This window comes from Cheilinus undulatus, linkage group 18 (assembly GCF_018320785.1).
Source record: "Cheilinus undulatus linkage group 18, ASM1832078v1, whole genome shotgun sequence".
Taxonomy (NCBI): domain Eukaryota; kingdom Metazoa; phylum Chordata; class Actinopteri; order Labriformes; family Labridae; genus Cheilinus; species Cheilinus undulatus.
Genome location: NC_054882.1, coordinates 34680095 through 34701289, shown reverse-complemented (window position 1 = coordinate 34701289; position 21195 = coordinate 34680095). Strand labels below are relative to the sequence as shown.

General features: G+C 37.9%; 1 protein-coding gene across 7 annotated transcripts in view; it reads left to right on the top strand.

Moving 5' to 3' along the window:
- The window catches only part of ralgapa1 (Ral GTPase activating protein catalytic subunit alpha 1), a 116591-nt gene extending 96422 nt beyond the window's left edge, over positions 1 to 20169 (top strand). For 6 of the 7 annotated variants that reach the window (XM_041812610.1, XM_041812613.1, XM_041812609.1 and 3 more), the window contains 2 exons: positions 12118 to 12242; positions 18319 to 20169. In XM_041812610.1, the coding sequence (XP_041668544.1) occupies positions 12118 to 12242; positions 18319 to 18464 (271 nt within the window). In that variant the 3' untranslated portion in view covers positions 18465 to 20169. Of the gene's footprint in view, positions 1 to 12117; positions 12243 to 14227; positions 14265 to 18318 lie in introns of all 7 variants that reach the window. The other variant, XM_041812612.1, reaches the window with a different exon arrangement.
- Positions 20170 to 21195: the final 1026 nt, after the last annotated feature.

Sequence of the window (21195 nt, the reverse complement as noted above, 5' to 3'; positions counted from 1 at the left end):
TCCCTCATTGTTTATCATGAGGAGTTAATGGACACCCTGCAGCCAATAAGAACAGAGTATTCAGACCTTAGTATTAATGTCTGTAATTCAGCCAACTGAATTGCTGCAGGATTTGTTTACTAGAAAGAGCACAGGAAGCCATTCATTCAAACTTGAGACAAAATGTGAACGGCAGGGTTCGAACACTGTCCAGAGGAGGCAGCATCTGTCAGTGTTGGCTCCTTTAACTCTCTAATCTCTGAGGTCATTTTCAATGTGAAACAGACCCGTTGTAAAAATGGACATCACGTGCAGCACCATGTTTTATGGCCTTTTTTTTTGTATCTCCATGTTACTTGTGGTTAGTTTTTCACTGCAAGTGCTCTGTTTTCACCATATCTATATGCTGCACAGATTGATGTCATTTAGTTATGATGTATCTGCAGTGGGTGTGCACCATCAGAGTTTTCCTGAAGTTATTTTAGGAAAACTGAGTAAAACTCAAAAGTCTAGGATAAAAAGTAGTAAGAATGCATTTTCTGAGAGGATGATAAGACATCTTTGGCTCCCCTCTGGAGCTGGGAATCTAATCTCTGATAACAATGCATATTTACCCTCTTCTCAATATGGTCACATCTTAAGGCTTCAAAACGGTAGTCAACAAAGGAATAGGTGAAATCATGGCCCCAACTTGTACAGTCCCAAAAATGAAGACTTATGTTGAGTTTCAGACACATAATAGTAATCTAAAGAATGTAAAGATTGTGGTAGAGGAAACCCTTTTGTGTTTTTCTCCATACATAAAATCACCCATATAAAATGAAAGAATGTCCTGACACCATGTTCTACATTCAAATAACACTCCACACAAACACACACACACTTATCCCAGTGGTGGGCCCAGCTCCTAATGTGCTAACAAGCTTCTTTTCTCCCCTCATCTCCTCTCCTCCTCCTTCAGCCTCCAACCCTCTCAAGTGATCGCAGGAGTCAGAACACCACCACAATGAACTGCACTGCAGGAGAGAGAGGGAGAGAAAGGGGCTGATATGGAGAGAGAGGGCTGGAGAAGGCACGAACACTTCACTCTGTCCTCTCTTTTCAGCCATGCACAAGAAAATGAGTTTCTGACTCGGCACAATAGAGCCATTTTATCCGCCCCCTCCTCTACTCTATCTGTCTCCTGTCTGATTTCTCCCCTCTGCTTTCTCGTTTTTTTCTCCACATCAGCCTTTATCCCTCTTTCTCCCTTATAATTTTCCCTCTTTCTTTCCTTTTCATTCTTTATAAGAGATATTTTCTGCTAATGGCTTAATAAGAGAAGCCATCTGAAATTCAATTACAGTAGATTTCATACTGGCGACTGTCGTTTGCTGGAGGGAGGGATGAAGACACTGATGTGGGATGCAAGTTTATTTTCTTTGACCTCTCACTGGTCTGTACTTTTTGGTGCAGGCAGTAAATCCATGCAGGAGCTACACAAAATACAATGGGTTTAAAAATGGGAAAACAAATAAAGAACACCTTTCATTAAAACAAACAAAATGTGACCTAATTAGAAGCTCCAGAGGTGCTGCTAAATACCAACCAAATGGACTTGAACTTGTATAGCGCTTCATCTTCCTGCTTGAAGTACTTTTACTTTGCAGATCACACCGATTCACAACATTTTCACACACTGATGGTGAAGGCTAATATGTAGGATGGCTGTCAGTATTAGCTAATATCATTTATTAACGTCGACAAACGCTACAGAACCATAGTCACCCCGCTAACTAGTTTTTCAAAAGTCAAAATTACATTGTCAATCTCTAATTTTGTCTCCATGTTAAATATCTATTTTCAAAGTAGAACTAAACACCTTAGCAGCCTGGTTCAAACAATATTCTCCCTGACTTGTCCATTCTGGTTTTCATGCCCACTCGTACCGTCAAGGCTTTCATACCAGCATGTATGTGCCATGTGTAGGCTGTCTCCCTGCTGTCACAACCCTGGCTTTTATCTTTACCTCTGTAAATCTTCTTACAAGTGCCTCTGTTTATTGTGTAACCGCACAGGGCCAGGAAAAAATCTGAATGAAAGCATTCTTTATGAACCAGGGGATTTTTCCCACAGATAAACCTGGTAAACTTGGGCTTTTACTTTTCAAGGCACAAACCAGAAGTGTTTGGGGTGACTGTGTCTCAGTAGATAATGGTAATCGTAAGGTTGTGGGTTTGATTCCTGCTCCTGCAGTCGCATGTTGATGTGTCCTTGGGCAAGACACTTATCCCACTGTGGTGTGTAAATATGTATGGATATGTATGAATGGCAAGCTCTTCCATCAGTGTGTGAATGTGGAGTGAATGGACACAAAGGACACACCACAGCCTCCCAGAGCAGAGATTGCTGCTTGATTTTTTATGATTGATGATTGACTTTTTATATTAGTGCAATTTAAAATTTGGCCTGGTAGTTGTTAACCAAGACTTGTGTATAAAAACTAAAACGACATCATTATATTGTCGGGGTGTAACAGTACGGAAAAATTTAAGTTTGGTACGTACCTCGGTTTTGAAGTCACAGTTTGGTACGGTAATTAAAGCAAATAAGCAGAATTTAATGTTATTTTTGAAATTGTTTTAAATTGTATTAGAATAAATAGGCTGAATAAATTATTTATTATTACATTTAAATTATTAATAATAATAAACCTCCTTTCAAAGGTCTTCAATTAATTAAGATATTAAGAAATACATGTTTGAATTACTAGGTTATGTTAATTGATATATTGACATATTTATACCCATTCTTTAAACACTGAAATTTCCTAGCCAACTTGAACATATCATCACACAACCTTAAGTTAGCTTGTTAAGTGTGCTAATTAGCGTATATCCTGTTGATTTCAACACGGACTTCAGCACTGGATTACTTTTTTAACCAATGGGATCTACTACAAAGTTTGGGAGAACCATCCCAACCATCTGCCATCTTGGCAAATAAAGAGGTTAGAGCGGTGTGAAATCTGAGGATAACTTTACCTATGATGCAGCTGCAGACATGATTGGGTCCCCTCTCTCCCTCCTACTAGGCTGATAGTTGAGGTAGCGCATTTAGCATTGATTTGATTCACAAAACTCCTAAACAGGACACTTTTATTTGGAAATATTCAGGCTGTTGCTGTCATTTGCTGTGGTTGTGTGGATGCCAGGACAGTGTGACAGTGAGTTGTTCTCTGGTTTTCCATCTGTGTATGAGCTTCATTCAACATGTATCCAAGTGACATCTAATTTAGTGGTACAGCCACTAAAGCTTTCTAGATGCAAGAAAGAGGCATTGAGCAAAACGAGATGGTACAGCTTATGTAAACATTTTTATATCAGACCCCTTTCTGTCTCTCCTCATGTCATCCCTGCCTAGTAGGGAACCTGGTGTTTGTGACATCCGGCCACAGGCAGACACCCCCACTGAGAGACATAAAGAGGAACGGATATATAAAGGAGGCAGACAGAAAAAGTGAAGGAAAGTTAAGTGTTGATCCTGTCGTTTATCTCAGCAGTGGAACCATTTCTGTCCATTTATTTTTCTTTCTTCTCTTTGTTCTTCCTCTTAGTCTCCCCTGCCTCTCTATACTTCTTTCTTTTCTGCTAGTGAAACCTTTTCACCCTCTCGGAAATGGCAAATAGTGTCTTTTTATATGGCAATACACTTCCAAAAAACACCTTTGTCCTCTCTGCTGCATCATACTGTTGCACAGTCTTTTAACTTTATATCACTGAGCCCCGTCTCTTTTGAAACTAACTGAAAATGCCCTGCAATTTGACAAACTTTTATTTATGTTTAAGTTATTCAGGTTTTATAAATTTTGCCTAAGTGAAAGAATAAATACGAACTTACAGTATGGGTGTATGAGGACAACTGGAAATCACCAAAAATGTGTTCAAATTGTTGAGATAATACCACTGTCATAGATAATGAATTAAGCTAACGTTAGTGGTCCTCCTGTGACACACTGAACAAGAGCTTGTTTTGCAAAGAGAATCAAGATGTTTTACTTTCTGATTTGCCTTACCAGACCGGTATTAGCTAGTTTGATGTTAATGTAATGATAGTTAGCGACATTACAGAATAGTAATACATTACATTATGCCAGTGTCACTAGTAATATGTCATTATATTAGCTATTAAATCATGTTTTAGCTACCTAAAACTACCAGAACATAATTCCATCAATTTTTATTTATGGGGCACCTTTAAGAAAAATTTAATCACAGTTCAAAGTGCTTAACAATAGAGCAGAAAAGTGATCGGCAAAAAGGCAAAATGGTAAAAGTATGTAGAGACAAATGTACACAAAAAATGAATTCAATAGAATAATTATAAAAAAAGATTGGTAATTAAAAGAAGAGACAGATATAAAAGAAAAAGCAATAGAAATAAGAATTAATGAAACAAGAAACTTTGAAATTGATCAAATGTAGCAAAACAATATTACAAGATAAAAACCCAACTAGAGATAAATAACCTTAAATAAACCTTAAATACTTATAAAATGGAACCACTATTGTGAGATAATAATAAGCAGAAAACTCTAAAGTACTACATAAGTGCCAGTTTGAATGAGGTTTTAGATTGTGTTTCAAAGTCTTCATGTTTTCTGCTCCTCTCAGATCCTCTTGAACCTTGGTTCTTAATTGATTGCTGGGGACCTCAAAGAGGGTAACAAAGCCATTTTTTCAGTGGGTTGCAGAGGTGTGCCTGGAAACAAAACAGGCAAAAAGTCTATAATGCGCTTTTATTTTTAGGGTTATGCCACCATGTCTGTTTTTCATCACATCTTTTGTTCCAACTCAAGAAAAACATTTGTGATTGGTCAACAAGGAATTGGGAGAGGGTCCTGACTCAAGGCCAGTTGAGAACTACTAATCTAGAAGACTGTACCACCGTCTCAGAGAGTCAAAGCTTAATGCTGCATCACCAGACATTTTAGTTCTGCTTTTTGGAACAGCCAGTAGAGAAGATCCAGAGGATCCGAGAGGCCGTCCTAGTTCATAAACTTAAACCATTTCTGAAAAGTCTGGAGCAAAGCCGGGGTCTTTGTGCTTTATAAACTAATGGAAACATTTTAAAATTAATATAGACACTAACAAGCAGCCAGTCTGAGAACAGACCAGACCAATCAGCGTCATTTTTGGAGAAGAGGTGGTAGCTGTGGGCGGGATTTAGTTGTTCTTGAAGTTGGTAACAATGGCTGCCATAGGTGTTGTGATTAGCTCGGATGTAGCTACAATAGTTTTATCAGATCAGGACCATGTTTCTTTGTTTTAAAAAAGTGAAGGACAGCACTTAAAGTTTTTATGATGGAAAAGATTGTTTTGCTCTTCTCTCGACCTTCTTTGGCATGAGTTTATGATAGTTACAGGCAGGGTTTAGTTGAACTGTAAGCTAGCAGTAATGACTGCTACTGGTGAAGCTATTGGCTCGGATGTAGCTTTAGCAACAGTTTGAATCAGATCTGGACAGCATTCTCTTTTTTTTTTTTTTTTTTTTTTTTTTGAAAAAGGGGCAGGGACTGGGATTAAAGCTTTTCTTGGCAGGGAAGATGTTTTTGCGCTTCTCCTGACCAGAGTTTTATCCAACAACAAGCTCTACCATTGGTGAACTATGACTGCACCTTACTGCTGAGGCTACGATAAAGTAAAAACTTTCTTATAGCTCTGATTTGCCGGTAATTTGTCCAATCACCTTCCAAGGATTTTTTTGAGAAGTCCTGCCCGTGTCAAACGCTTTGTATGGGAGGTTTCACAGATGAATGTGAACTATATCCATGCAATGGATGTATTAAACAGTCTTGGTTAGTTTTTTCTTACCTTCAAGGATGTGCAGGTGTTTTTGTGATTGTTTGGGGATTGAATAGGCAACATGAGTCTAACCTGAAAAAGGCATTGTTCATTATTAATTACTTTCAGAAACTAGGTGAAAAATATCCCCAGGTAGTATGTGGGTAGAAACCCTGAGCATACCTTTTAACCATGTTGAACTAACAATACCACGGTTTTCTAACTGTAACGAAGACTTGGCCCTGTTGAAAGTTTGTCTAACTGGAATTAGCCTAGCCCCACAACATTTGCTACGAAAAGGGACTCTCCGATTGGTTGATCAATCAGAGAGACAACAAAGGGTCGATAACATGCTGTTTGTTGGAGTATAAAACAGTCCATTACTACCTACATTACATCCATACATTTCTCCCTCTCAAACATACATTAGTTTCCACAATGGGCATGTGTCTTTCAGAGGAGAGGGAGGCAGGGAAAGACAACCAGTGAGTTCACAAGACCTGGTGTGAGAGAAGCTGACACTCTTGTGTGTTCACTGCTCACACACCACATCATGTTGCGACTTAAATATCTCTCATTCGCCCATCTCACCCCATGTTCACCCCTCTCACCTCATCTGTGACTCACAATAGGAATCTCACTCTTCCTCCTCTTCACCCTTGCTATTTCCGCCTCTTTTATTTCACAATTTACCCTCCTCCCTTGGTGTCTCACCTTTTCTTTGCACCTTTAACCTCCATTCCTCCCTCTCTGCCATCATTGTTCTCTCTTAGACTGACTGTTCCCCCTTGTTTCCTTTTTGCCAGCAGGGTTTAAGGGAGGGTCGGAGAAGTGTTTTTTGAAACTTAAACTGCTGTTTTTAGAAACGGTATTTAAGTAATCAAAAAACAAGCATTGAGTACAGATTAAGGATTTCCCTATTTGGATAAACGCTCATTTAAATCTCGTTAAACTGACTAGCATAAAAATTTGTAGAAAAGTCAAATTCCTCACAGGGTTATTGTTTCAGCAGGTGGGATGGTAGCCTGATAATCTCTCTACAGTGTGGCTAACACTGCTAGCGCCGCCAGCCTTCGTTCCTCTTTGCAGATTAATATCTTGGTTAGAAATGTGTCCTCTTTTTACATGGGTGAGTAGTTACACTTGAGTTCAACCCTTGACAGCCTTCATACCACTTCATTTCCATTTACTACTTTAGAAAACTGTCGGCTACAGGGGCCTCTAGCGGCGGGGTTTCATTACAGATTAAAAGAGCGTTATAGACCGGGATTTCACGTCTGTGTTTATAAAAAGATCATAGGTGATTAGTTTAACCAACTCGTAAATCCCGCACCAGCTAATTTGACCGATGAATTTAACAGTTGTATGGATTAACTGCATGCATCCCTAGTACAGATGACCTTTTGGCTATGCCATGCATGTCCAAAATCATTCAGCCTTTGCATGTAATATCAAGTGATTGTCATAATCTGTCCCAAAATCAATGTACTACTAAAAATAGTGTCACTCACCCTCTGCTGTCACACTGACCTTGTTAATGAGCATCACTGGTTGGACAAAACAGCTCCTGTGTTGTCTGGCTTTTTCATGTCACTAGCAATGTCTCTTGACATTTAAGTAAACTGAAAAAGTATTTCCTTGATAGCAGTTGAAATGGAGTTGAAGTTTTTAGCCTGTTGTACTGAACTGTGGTAATGTCGTAGCTTTGGTATCTGCTGTGAAAACCATCATTTCTACATCTGTTGAAACAGCTGAGCAGAGGTCTCATACGCTTGTAGAACCCAGGCATAGAGATATTAATTATATGATGGCTAACTGTGCTGCTGGTTCAAGGTGTTTGTCACTTTCTAAACATGATTTGAAGTAATCTGCTTCATTTTGTTTAATCTTCCTTCTTTGTTCAAATACCACTCCTCAGAAAATTAGCTGCGCCGGTGTTTTTTTTTTTTGTTACAAAAGTATTGGGCCTAACAACCTTAAAAACATTCACACTGCTTAGCCTTTGTCATAAGCTTCCTCCATGCTAAGTCGGTGCCACTGCCAAATTTGCAAGCGTTCTAGTGCACCTACTCTTAACACAGAAAAGTAAAGAGCTAGAGGAAACAAAAAGCCAGATCTGCACTGTGGATCAGCCCATGGTCCCTGATATCCAGTCTTGCTATTTTAGCTTTAGCAAGTAATCATGTGACACTGTGTCAGGTTACCCATTGAAAAGTTATTTACGATTCTTGTAACTCTTACGCTGGATTTTACTTTATATGACCTACAGCTGCTCGCCATGATAAGATCTGTGCATTGCAGATCTATAAAGGTTAACACTGTCAGACTTGGCTAGATTGCTAGAGTGCTTTTTGTGTTTTTGTTTCTATAAAGCCAAGCAAATATTCCTGATTCCTTAAATAGATGATTTTATGGTTAAATTAAGAATTCATCAAGAAAGCAAGGCGAACTCCCTCATCTTTTCTTCTTTTTTTTAACAAAAGTTTTAAGCTGCTTAATCTCTACCTAGGCAGCGTTTTGCTCTGCCAGCGCAGTCTGTCCCTCCACTTTAAAGGAGCCATATTGTTGTTATTATCATTGTCTCTAACTGGATCAGTTACCATTAGACCTGAATCTTTCTCCTTCTGAGGCCCATAGAGCGGCTCTCTAACCCAATAGAAAACCCATGGGTGCTATTACAGATGGCTGACCCATTCACTGTGTGCATACACACACACACATAGAGGTAGAAACACACAGATTTCATTCTGAAGATTCATTGGCCTAATCCCATCACACACTCAAACAGGGGCCCATGCACTTACATACACATATCGTGCCTGTTCACAAGCAGCCTTATCAAATCCAGACACACAAACACAGAGAGCTGTCATTGAAAAACCTCAGTTATTGGAGCTCACTGAGCAAATGGAAATATCATTGGGAGATGATGGGAGTGAGTTGTGTGTCAGAGAGTGTAAGGGCTGCGTATGACTGTCATTATGGCTGGATGTATGAGTAGGACTTAGGAAGAGAGGCTAAATGTCATTCTATCAATGAGGTTATCTCTAATAGATGGACAGTTGTAGTCCTGGTTTCCATTTACTCCGCTTTCTGCTGGATCCCTGCATCTCTCTATGAATTCATTACTAAAGGCTCCAATAGAACATGACAAAAAAGCTTTCTGTGTCCCTTTTTTGTTTCACGTTGCCACTGATTTCAATAGATTCACTTAGAAAAGTAGATATAATAAGTAAACAGTCATGGGCTGCAAATCATGTTTTTTAATCTTGTAAAAAAATAGAAATATAGATTTATTTAGGGATATTTTGGTCTTCTCTCAGATTTTTTTTATATATATTATTATTTTCTGAATATAGTATTTTTTTCTTGATCAGTTCAGTTTTTTAGGGGAGGTTATTTCATTTTTTTCTGTTTTGCTGTTTGCTCTGTTCATTTTTCAATTTGTTTTCATCAGTTCTATTGCTTGTAAGATATTTTACTGGTTAAAAAATCCTTTTACATCGAAACAGCTTTGAATTGCACATATGTATAAATGAAAGATAAACAAGTAGAACATTCAGATTTTTAAAATATTAAAAAAATATATTAATATATTGACACCTCAAACATATTTTGATTCCTTTGTGGAAAAACATCCATACCATTAATTAAAGCAATTGACCTTAGTTTTCTATCAATCCTTGTTTAAAATTTCTTCTTTTTTAAAGTTCCTACTGAGTTAAGAAGATTCTGACCTGCACCAAAGTTTTCTTATCTGTGATTTTTTTCCTTTTTTTTTTTTTTTTTTTGTCTGGAAACAAAATCTAACACTTAAAGTCACTCTTAAAAACATTTGACAGTAAAAGTATTAATTGTACCTTTTCTCAGCACTCAAATACCAAATTAAGAAGCACAATAACATGATTTTCTGTTGTGTTAACTTTTTTTTTATCAATTTAGCACTTTTATATTATTGAATAACAAATGCAGTGCAAGACCTTCACATTTCCAGATTATTTAACCATGCAGTGTTTGATCTGAACTGAAAAATATAAAATTCTGAATATAAACTTGGCATGTTAGTAGGATTTTTTTCAATGATGATTTAGCTTATTTGAAACAAACAAAACCTACCTTCACACACGTTTTTAAATGAATTTCATCATTCAACAGCATCAGTTATTAGAGTAATTTAGGTTTTCATCAAATGTTATTTCTTGTTCTGATGATAGCACTGTTTGAACAGGTGATATATGTCTGTAACATATTTAAAGGCACTCACATAGGCGTGAATGATAGAAAGAGGAATTTCTCTGTGCTGATTAGTTTGCATGTACACAAGCTTTCAGCATATGAGTGCATGGCTATTATCCTTCTAAGAACATGAGAACAATTCAGGGGTTTCTCCTGGCAACTTTCTGAGGAACAAATTTAAGAAAAAATCACAATGGCGTGTTCATTAATGAGGCCTATTTGTCGTCAGTGTTTAGATATATTACCCAAAACATACTTTAATATGCACCTCAGTACTTTTAGAAACCAATCTTAAAGTGATATAATCTACTTTAGTGTAATTATTAGCAGGATCAAACAGTACTAAAGCTTTAAAAAGAAAACATACTGTACTCGTCATACTATTACTTGTACCACTGCTTTTCATATATTTGACAAAATTCTGCCACCAAAGTAGCAAACAATGTGAAACACTTGGTCACAAATCATTCAGCCTAAATGATGACATATGCAGAAGTTTATTAAGAACAATATTTTAGCCAATATTGGGGTCCCAGGACTTCTGTTTTTGCTGCATACCTCCAAATCAATGTGTTTTATGATTTGTATTTCATAATTATCATATTGGAGTTTAAAGTACTGCTAATGTTACAACCCCACCATTAACATACCTCCTTGTTAAAAGGAGGTATGTTAATGGTGGGGTTAAAAAAACGAAAATCTCTCATTATCTAATGTCTACATGTCCTCACTCTGTAGGTGGGGGAATTCTTTACCACAATAGTTTAGATTATATTGAGGAAAAAACTCACTGTGCACTGATTTATTTATTTATATATCCATTTAGTACATCACATTTGATGAGCAGAAAGATCAACAGGCAGAAGCTACGCATCTGTCAGCCAGAATGCTAGCTAGCTAGCTGACAGGTAGTTGAGCTTAGTGGGTGGACTGCATGGCTTTAAGTGTCAGCCGTGATTTTAGCTGTTGGAGTGTGACCTACCAGTGGACAAAATGAGATGAAGTTCTGTCTCGGTTACCCTTCCAGTGGGCTGTACATGGTCAGAAAGATCCAAAAAAACTTCTTTGGTATCAAACAAAAGTGTGATCCAAGCAAAAAAAGGTTCACATCAAGAGTACAGGTTTGAAATTGCAAATGAATAAGAAGTTGTGTTTGAATCTTTCAAACACAAAATTCATTCCATACAAAAGGCTATTTTTATCTTGTGAAGAAAGAGAGAAGTATTGGTTGCTCTGGAGATCACACATGTGATCACACTGTGGTGTCTTCTGCAAAATCATACATCAGTGTTCTTATGATTCAGCAGCAAAGCAGAAAGAAAAGTTATCCGTCATCTATCTTTCTAGATAGATTATATGATTGCATGTGTCATAATTAGCTCTGTTTACTTCAGTCAGTTTAGCGTGTGGTTGAATGACAGCTAAGTTAAATACTTCTTTAAACTGTTGTGTTGTCCTCAATAAGTCCCTCAAAAAACAACAAATTTTTATTCAGATTTCATTTTTAACGATTTTAAACATCTTGTCTGTGTGCCTGCAGCTGCAGTCTACCTGTCACCATGGAATAATGGCCTAATAAAGAAGTATTTTTACTCAGTGTTTTACTTTTTTTTAGATTATTTGTCTGGCTTTTTGCCTTTATTATGACAGGACAGCTGAGGAGAGACAGGAAATATTGAGAGAGCCAGTAGGGGAACACATGTACTAAATAGCACTGAGCCTGGGAATCGATCCTTCGACCAGTGCGTCGTGGACCATACCCTCTGCTTATGGGTACCTCCTCTGCCAGTTGAGCGAAACCAGTGTGCGAAATCTTCTTTTTTTTAGTCTTTAGTTACAGGTCCTTACCCTGTGTTTCATATCTTTCCAGTAATGCAATGCTTTTGTGTTACTAACACTCTGTGTTATTGATATGAAGCGTCCAAACCACAGCTAGGATCACTAAGATGATCCATCTGACGCCAGCAGAGGATTTCTTTGTACTTCACCACGGTCCTTATTTTTCTATCACCTGTTGGCCTCCATTTTTCTGTTCTTGCCGTTGTCTTCTTTCTTGGTTTGACCTTGACTGAGACCTCAGCTATGAGGAGCGAGCCCGATACTTGGAAACCATCGTGCAGCACCATCAAGAGCCGACCACATTTGAAGACTACGCAGCTCGAGTCTACAGTCCTGCTCCCTGCACACACTTGCCCTCTGACACAGGTAAGACACAAGCTAATAACCAGATACATAAATATTGTACCTCAGGACCAGCCAAACATGTCAAATCAGATCTTTGTGGCTTTCAGGGAAATGCTCTGTAAATGATATCTGTAATTTAAAACTGGAACCTCTATGATGTTAGTTTCCAGGACTGAATGCTGATGATCAAGAGTGGATATGCTAAGTTAGGTGAAATATGGTGTTCAATTAGATATTTCATAAAGGCATTTGTAGAACCTATTGTACAGCATTCATCAAAACATAATGATTTACTTATAAATAACATAATTATTAGGAAAGCTATTTACAAATTTTGTAAGAGGCTGAGATCTTAAATCTTTAGTAAGTCAGACATATCGGTACATTTTTACTTTAAAATAGATATCTGTTCAGATGACTTGGTGTTGAAGGATTGTACTGAAAGGATAACCCATATGTAAATAAGCTTTATGTATTTAATTGGCAAGTTTCCACTTTAAAGCTTTGCTCAGTCTTTTACTATTTCCAGAGCATCTTTGAAGGTCACATATTATACAAAATATGCTTTTTCAGGCTTTTCTAACAAAAATATGTGCCCCTGGCCTGTCCACAATCCACAATCCCCCCAACAATCAGAAGAATCCCCCCCTCCCCGTCTCTTTGTCCACCTTTCAGAAAATGTGTGCTGAAACAAGCCATTCTCAGATTTTTCCCTCATGATATCATGTGGGGGGTTAGCCCCGCCCCCAGGTTCGGTTGGCTCTTCACGCTTGAAAGAAAGTTCCACCCTCCTCTCCTTATCCTGGCAGCTGAGAGGAGGATCAGGAGAGCGACATCCATTAAAGCACATCCATTTCCTGAGAGAGGCGGAGTCAGACAGCTCATTAACATTTAAAGACACAGAAACAGCTCATTGTAGCTGAAATAGAGAGGTTTTGAGACATGCAAAAATCCAATACTGGAGTATTTTTTCAGCAACAAACTTCACAGGTATGTTTTGGAGACTTTTGAGACCAATCTAATCTTGTCTTAAAGCGGTCAAATATGTGACCTTTAAGGAATTATCTGACAAGGGATCCATCAATAACATATCAGCCATTCTGCAATTTACTAGTCTCATATGAATTTTATTAAGTTTATTATAGAAGTGTTAATAATGACTGATTTGCCTTTAAAATTAGTTCTTTCTTCTGAGTCTCAAACAACAACAGTTATTTACAATATTGTGAAAAAGGGTATAATTTAAAGGCAGGAAACAGCACTGTGTGATGTCTGCGTTTTTAACTTTTCAGTGTGTTAATGCAGGGAAACAGTTACAGGTGTGATTCTGGATGTTTAAATGTGTGTATTGTTTCTTTTTTGTTTCTCTTGACCACTTCTCTTCTCCTCACCAGCTACTATGTCTTATATATGTTAATAATTATGTAATAATAATAATAATCATCCTGCTTTGAGGCTGACTAACACACAACCTGAGACAATAATATTTTACCTAAGTGTTTATTTAGAGTATACAGTGTTGTGTCAGTAAAGAAGTAATGTATGGCTCTGCTGTTTGGCTCTCAGGTTGTATTTGTGTTGTTCAGTCCCAAATCTTATTTCAGAGCACAGGATCAGCATTTTTCTTATAATAAGATATTGTGGCTTTTAAAAATCATTGATTCAAATTTTTGCACTTCTCAGTTTGTCTAGTTCAAAAGACCTAATAAGATTTCATGGAAATGTTACCAAGAGCTGTACAGCTGAATAATCCTGTGCCATGAAATAAGCCTTGCTTTATTTTACTGCAACCCCCCCTACAGGTTCCTGTCCCTTAACAGTCCAATGATCAAACATCTTCTCTCTTTCTGTTTTTTTCTTTCTTTCTTTCTTTTAAATTCTAATTTCACATTTTTTGTTTGTTTCTTCTTTTTTGGTTGTTTTTTATGATTTATTTGATTTTTCTTTGCCTTTTTTTTTTTTTTTCCTTTTTTGTCCGTCTTTTCTTTTTGTCCCCCCTCCTTTAGATCGTATTGTCTCACTTGCCTATAGCTAAAAAAAAAGGTAAGCCTGGTCACGTGATGACACACCCCCTTCTGATTGGCTCCACCTACTGACATTTCAGCCTAACCTTTTCTCTCCTTTGATTCCTCCAGCAAACTGTGTTTTCTCGAGTTTTCTCCTTCACTGCTTTTCCCTCTGTGTTTAAGCAGGTCTGCATGTGTTAATTCCATGATAAAGAAAGTGTCATTTTCTGCTCGTCCCTGGGTGCAATGTGGTGTGACTCATCATAGCTTGATCATGTTATAACTTAACATGCAGTAACAGAGCTTAAAGATCTAATTGTTTTCTCTGTGTCATCGTCGACATTGCAGCACATTACAGCACAGATCTTTTTGAACTTTGATTTTATTGTTTCACCTACAATTGCCTTTTCTTTTAACGTACCAACACATTCCTATTTTAGTCATTTGTTTAGCAGACATTACCTCATCTGAGTTGTGCACATACCTAAACAACAAAGATATTCTGGTTCTTATTTTAGCTCTGTTTTGGCCTCCACCATCCCCAAGAGAAAGTGTATTTTTTCTGATACTTTTTTTTCCCTAATTCTCCCTGCTGTGTTGTTTACTGGTCTAAAGTTTCAGGGATATGCATGGTACCAGTTATTATATATATGGGTTTTTTAACATGTGTTCTTAATGCCTTCTGGAAAGCTTACATTATATGTTATAAGGATTCAGCTGGTTTCTTAAATTTATAGAAAACTGTGTTGAACTTAATACTTAACATCTGATTCATTCCTAACTGCACTCAGTGACTTGCTAAAAATGAGACCTTTTTTATAACGTGTGATCTCTGCTCTTTCATTCATTCTCTCGGTAACTCTCTTGTTTGTATTGTTAACCTGCAACTTCACTCTGACCTGGTGAAAGTTAACCTCTAACCTCTTGTCTGCTCCTCTCTTCCTGCATTTGATGTAGAGCTGTAGCACTGTACACATACACACATTGAAGAATTAATGTTATATACTGTAGGTCCATATATGCTGTATTGTCTCAGTGTACAGCTCAACTAACATTCAAGTTTGTTTGATGTCTGTGTTGCTACTTTTGACACATTTATGGGGCAAAAGAATTTTTAAAATGATTTCAAAATATGTCATCTGTTCTACGTGTACATGTTGCATTCAGTGTTTCGTATCATTTTGTGTCTTTTAATGTTTTCATTCTGTGTTATTTGTCTGCATTTGTTTTCATTCAGTTGTTCTTTTTCTGACCATTCCTCCTTAACTCTCATTTTTCCACCATTGATATTTACACTTTTCTCTTTTGTTTTCTCTTTCCTGTTCCCTTACTTTCCCTATTGTTATTCCTGCTGCTTTCTGGTCTTGAATTCTTTTCTTCTCCACATTTTTTTTCCTTTACCTCCAAACACTTCCTTCCTTCCTTTCCTCGCCTTTCCTTACCTTCCATTACCTTCTCTTCCAATCCTTTCCTTTTCTCCTTCACTGTGTCCTCCCCTCCTCTCCAGAGGAGCATAGTTCCTTGTATTTGATGGTTCCTAAACCGCTAGACAGCTTTAACTTGCTCAGGGTGAAGGGGAAGGGTCTGAAGCAGAAGGTCCTTCATGCTAGCTGTGAATGGTATGCTGTAGACATAGAAACTCAGTTTAGGTCCTTTTTTGTATGTATATTAATATTGTCTTCATTGGCCTTCTAGGTCAGATTTGTAGCATCGTCAATGGCCACTGTAGAAAGTCCCAGAAATTAGTAAAACCTTTCTGTTTTAATGTTTGATAAATCTGTTAAAATTTTCCAAAAAAACAGGTGTTTTTTTATTTTGTTTAACTTGTTGCATGGTTTAGAAAAGATTTCATTAATCCTTAAAAAGAATTTTAAATTAAAAACTATTCATTTATAATAACTGCATTTATAGAGTGTATTTTATGCAAAAAGCAGTCCAAAGTACTGAACGTAGCAAGACTGTGAAGGCCGTAGAAAATAAAGAAAAGAAGAAAAAATATTTTTTTTGCATTCATTTTCAGTACAAAGCTAATTTAGTCTGGAGTTTTTAGCACCCAGCAACATGGGTACAAATACAGCGTTCACAGTGCTCCAGTGTCGCTTCTCCACTGGTCAATCAATATCAAGAAGGGCCCCATCATATTGAACACATACTCTGTACTCACACAAGTCCCACCCACAGACGACAGCTCCAACCTTTTTTACCTTTTATAAAATGATGGCTACGATGCTAAAGGGGTTGGATTTCTGGTACCAGCTTTGGTTGAGGGGAAACTAATCTTACCCGTCTTTTCCAGGGTAGTTTACAGGTCCAAAGCTATTGAAAAGGCTAGGAAAGGATTTCTTTACATTGTTTATATGTTTTCTCTGTGGTATTTCCTTGAATAAAGACAAATAATAAGCACACTGGGCTATTTTAAAATGATGTGGAGGATAAAACAGAGAAAAGTAGAAGCAAACTGTCATAACCCATCAACAATGAACACTGATGAGAAGACCTCTGAAACTAAGGATGTGGGTGCTGCACGCAGATAGAAGAGTGGCTGTGGGAACAGGTCCTAAAACATGAATAGAAAATAGCCATTGAAAACAGTCAAAACAAACAAAAATCTCATTGTCATGAAACAGAAGCAGAAAATTAAGAAAAATAAGACTAATGTCTAATAAACAGACTATCTTGTCTGTTTTTCCAGGTTATAAAGACAAAATTAGCAAGCCTATACACAGCAAATTTAAGCAGCTGTTACATTTTTTGCTCATCAGGCCACAATTTCAGACTTTTCATTAAAGGGATATTTCAGATTTTTGAAGTTGGGTCATTTGAGATCCTTGGCTTTAGTAGTGGCATCAGCCTCCAGGGATTTCTGTGAAAGTTGATCCTGTGATTATTATGAGCTCAGAGAGATCCCCTACATAGTGGCCAGAAATGGGAACGTTCTATCCGCGTAGTTTTACGTAAAAATAGCAAGACTGTGAAAATATGTTGGTTCGCCTGTAAGCTGTGTCGAAAACATACAAAGCACTTCATTTCTCCCCCCCAAAAAAAACCCTGTGTCCTGCCCTCATTTGCTTGTCAGCTTATGGCATTTTGTCTCCTCAGCCTTTGCGCACTGTTATCCTCTGATCAGCTGTGTTGGTCTGCGGGCTTCTACAGGAATATTAACACCACGTCAAGCTTAAACAAAATCTGAGCGAAATTTGACTTGAGTGATGATGTGCCATTTGCTGGCACAAAAAATTCAAAAATCCCCAAATATCCCTTTTAGAAGTAATTCTTAGATCATCATGTTTTGTACAGTGTAAAACACTCTACCTCAACCAGATCACGCAACTCACAAAGTCTGTTTTGTCTTGAAATTTTTCTCAAAGGACAGACTTCAGTGGTCAGAGAAAGAATACCAGAGCTTGACTGTGACATATAATTCAGAGATAAAAATTCAGTTTGACTTGCACATGTGCATTGGGGCTGGTATTAACCTTGAGCAATTTCAAATCACTAGAAACACTGCTGCTGCTGCTATATATATACATATATACATATATATATATATATATATATATATATATATATACACAACCGTTTATGTCTGCTTTTTGCTTAAAATAGCGTCTTCAATGACAATATTTTGTCATAATGTTTTGTTCAGTTCTGAGATCCTACAGCACAGTAAGCCAGTTTTTCCCTTATACCAAGAATCAGGCTTTCTTCTCCTGGTTTTCTCCACTTGCTTCCACAGTTTTTCTGTCACCACACTGCATGTGCAACTGCTGTGTAGTTTTTATAAATTGTGTTATGCTATTTACAGAACCTGAGCATGTCTAGAAGTCAGAAACTAGAGAGAAATAAATGTAGAATAACAATAGGACCTGTTTCTTTCTCATTGTCTGTCAGTTGTCCTGTCGGTCATCCTGTTTGTCCCGTCTCTAGCAGTGGGTTCAGCCTGGTTCAGTGCAACGTTATGGATAAGTGATGTAATGTTCATCCTTTTCTGCTCTTATTCATCCCCGCCTCCTCTCCTTTATCCTCGCTTCCCTCATTGATCCCTCCCCCTCACCTTACCCGATCTTCCGTCACATCCTCATCCTCCTCAGGCTCCTGCCTAGAGATTCTTCGGGGAGAAAGTCCGGCTCTTGGGGAGGCCGGGAGCGACTCGGCGTCCCCCATGTCTCCTCGGACTAGCAAGAGCCGCATGTCCATGAAGCTGCGACGCTCCTCTGGATCAGCCAATAAGACTTAAGATTCTCCCGATCACTCGGCCTCATCCTAACCGGCATCAGAGGCTTGAAAATATTTCTCCAGAGGAAATAGGGGCTTCTGTTAAACTATTGTACACTTTGAAATTGGCATGAATTTGACCACCTGACTCATCCCCTCTCCTCTAGCATGATGCTCTTCTGAACGAAGATGGCCACTTGAGTACAAAACACTTTGTCAAAGTATTCTCTTGGACTGTATAATACCATAAATTTATTCTGAAACTGCTCACAGCTTCTGACTTTATTCCAAGCTTGGCTGCCTCAAAACACAAAAAGCAGTGAGGCGCTGCAGCATGCTGGTGTTTGTCACAGCAGCAGCGTTTGAACAAGTGCAGCCTAAGCAGTGCAGTATTAGCTCGTAATTATCTGTGCCATGTTAGAAAATGCTCAAAATTTAAGGACTGCAAAGCTTCAGTGTGTTGGAGAACAAAGAAAACAAAAAGATCCTATCTGTGTTTGTGGAACACTGCTATGAATAATCTGTATATTTGTACCATAGAACTGCTGTGTGTGTGTACAGAAACATGATTTTTGATATATAAAGAATGAATCAGCACGGAGAAAACAAGATAAAAGTATATTTTTGTTGTCAGAGCAGGTCAAATGAATATAGAAAGGTGTTGCTTCTTTTCAGTCCTCAAAGTGTAAATAAAAGCTTTCATTTGCTAACTATAAAAAAAGTTGGTGGCAACGCCTTCAAGCCAAAAATCCTCCCTGATTAAGAATCCAGATCATTCTTTTTCTGGAGTCTGTGGGACTGAAAAACAATGTGAGAAAGTGTTACTGTCAATTGGAGGGAATATTTTCCTTTAAGTAAACAAATTGATCAAAGTGGAAGCACTTGTTCTGTAAAGTTTAGGATTTGTTGCTCATGCTGTAAAATGTTCTAAAGCACTGATGTTACTAAATATTTTTTTTGTTCATTCTTGAAAGAATTAGCTGTAAAATACGTTTCCACCTGAACAAGAACCTTGCTGTATTTTTCAGTTGAGTATCACACCATCATCTAAAACAACGGAACCACAGCTTCTTTCTTTTTATTTTGACTATACATATGTTTTCTGTATATCTATATATGTATGAGTATAAATATATATATAGTAGATATGAGTATCTATATAAATGTGTACAGTGTGAGAAGGCTTCTTGTGTAAATATGAGAATAGCTGCCAAAGCCAAACTGTGGTTTAACCTCAGACCGCATATCTGCTTCAAATGTGTTGACACTACAAAATTTTATGCTTCTGTATGTTCCCCTTTTCACAGTTTGCACTTTGTTTTCTTGAAATTTAAACTTTATTTCATTGTAGCTTAAAAACTCATCTCTGCGTTTGTGTTTATGGCCTTTGTATCACAGCCAGGCGGGGCGGTTGAGTCTTCTGTATTTAAACATACTGACATTTTAAAAGGAGTGTAGATGGAAAACTAATATGGTAGATCCAAGGCCAAAGAGTTAAAGGAGGGCAGATATGTCACCTTATCTCTTAGATATGAAAGGTTTTGTGTTTGTTTTTTGTTTTTTTTCTCTCCTTGTGTAATTTGACTCGTCCCTGGCTCCAGCTCTGGATGGAGGGGATCTGCATGTATCCAGAAACACTACAGTCATAGATGACTTTTATGTATTTAACACTGTCATTTCAGCTCTGTCAGTTCAACTCAACTTTAATAAAACTGACAAGAACTCAAGTCAGCTTACATCATTATTACTTCAGGTTTTTCTATGAACTCATTTAGTTGATCATAATTGAACATTCATCCATTGGTGCTTTGTTTTTCAGACTTCTCCAACACTTCCTTTTTACCCATTTCTATCATGCCTAGCTGCCTCAGCAGATGTATTCACTGCTGTCTACTCTGTCATTTTTGACTTACCTCTCTTTCAGCCATTGCTCTTTAGAGAGGAAAGGGATTGTACAACTTTTTTCTTTCATATTAACCCCTCTTTTGGTTGAAATTCAAAGATTGCTATTGTTAAATGAGTTCAAAGTTATGTTCCGTCACTGTGAGGAGATATTTAAGGCTAGCTGTGATGTGTGGGTTGCTGTTACAATTTTTACTAATGATGTTGGAGCACAACTGATGATTGACGCAGGTGTTACGACACAGGTGCTCTGCAGCCAGTCACAGACTGTGTAAGTGCTTCGTGCCAGCCGTTACACCTCGCAACAATGCCCTATCTACACTCCTTTATTCTTTATATTAGCTGCGACTCATCGTGTTTACAGGAGTCATGATGCTGCTTCTAGGGCTGCACTGTGTCGCAGTAGTTGGCGCTGCCTCACAGCAAGAAGCAGTTTGAATCTCCGTCAGACAGGGCCTTTCTGTGTAGAGTTTGCATGTTCACCCCGTGCGTGCATGTGTAGGTTCTCTCTGGGAAATACAGCTTCCTCCCACACTCTAAAGACATGCTCATTAGGTTGATTGGCGACTCTAGATAGGTGTGAGTGTGAATGTTGTCTATGTGTCAGCCCTGTGATTGACCAGAAACCAGTCCAGGGTGTACCCCACCTCTTGCCTAATGACAGCTGGGTTGGCTCTAGCCCCCTGACCCCAGACAGGACAAGCTGTATAGATAATGGATGGGTACTGCTGCTTTTATGTTTGATAAAAAGATTGGATCATTAAATTTGGTTTTGTTTTACAGGTAAAAAAAATACTCATGAGGATTTGACCTTTTTAAAGCTTTAATTGAGAACATTCACCTCTGTAAAT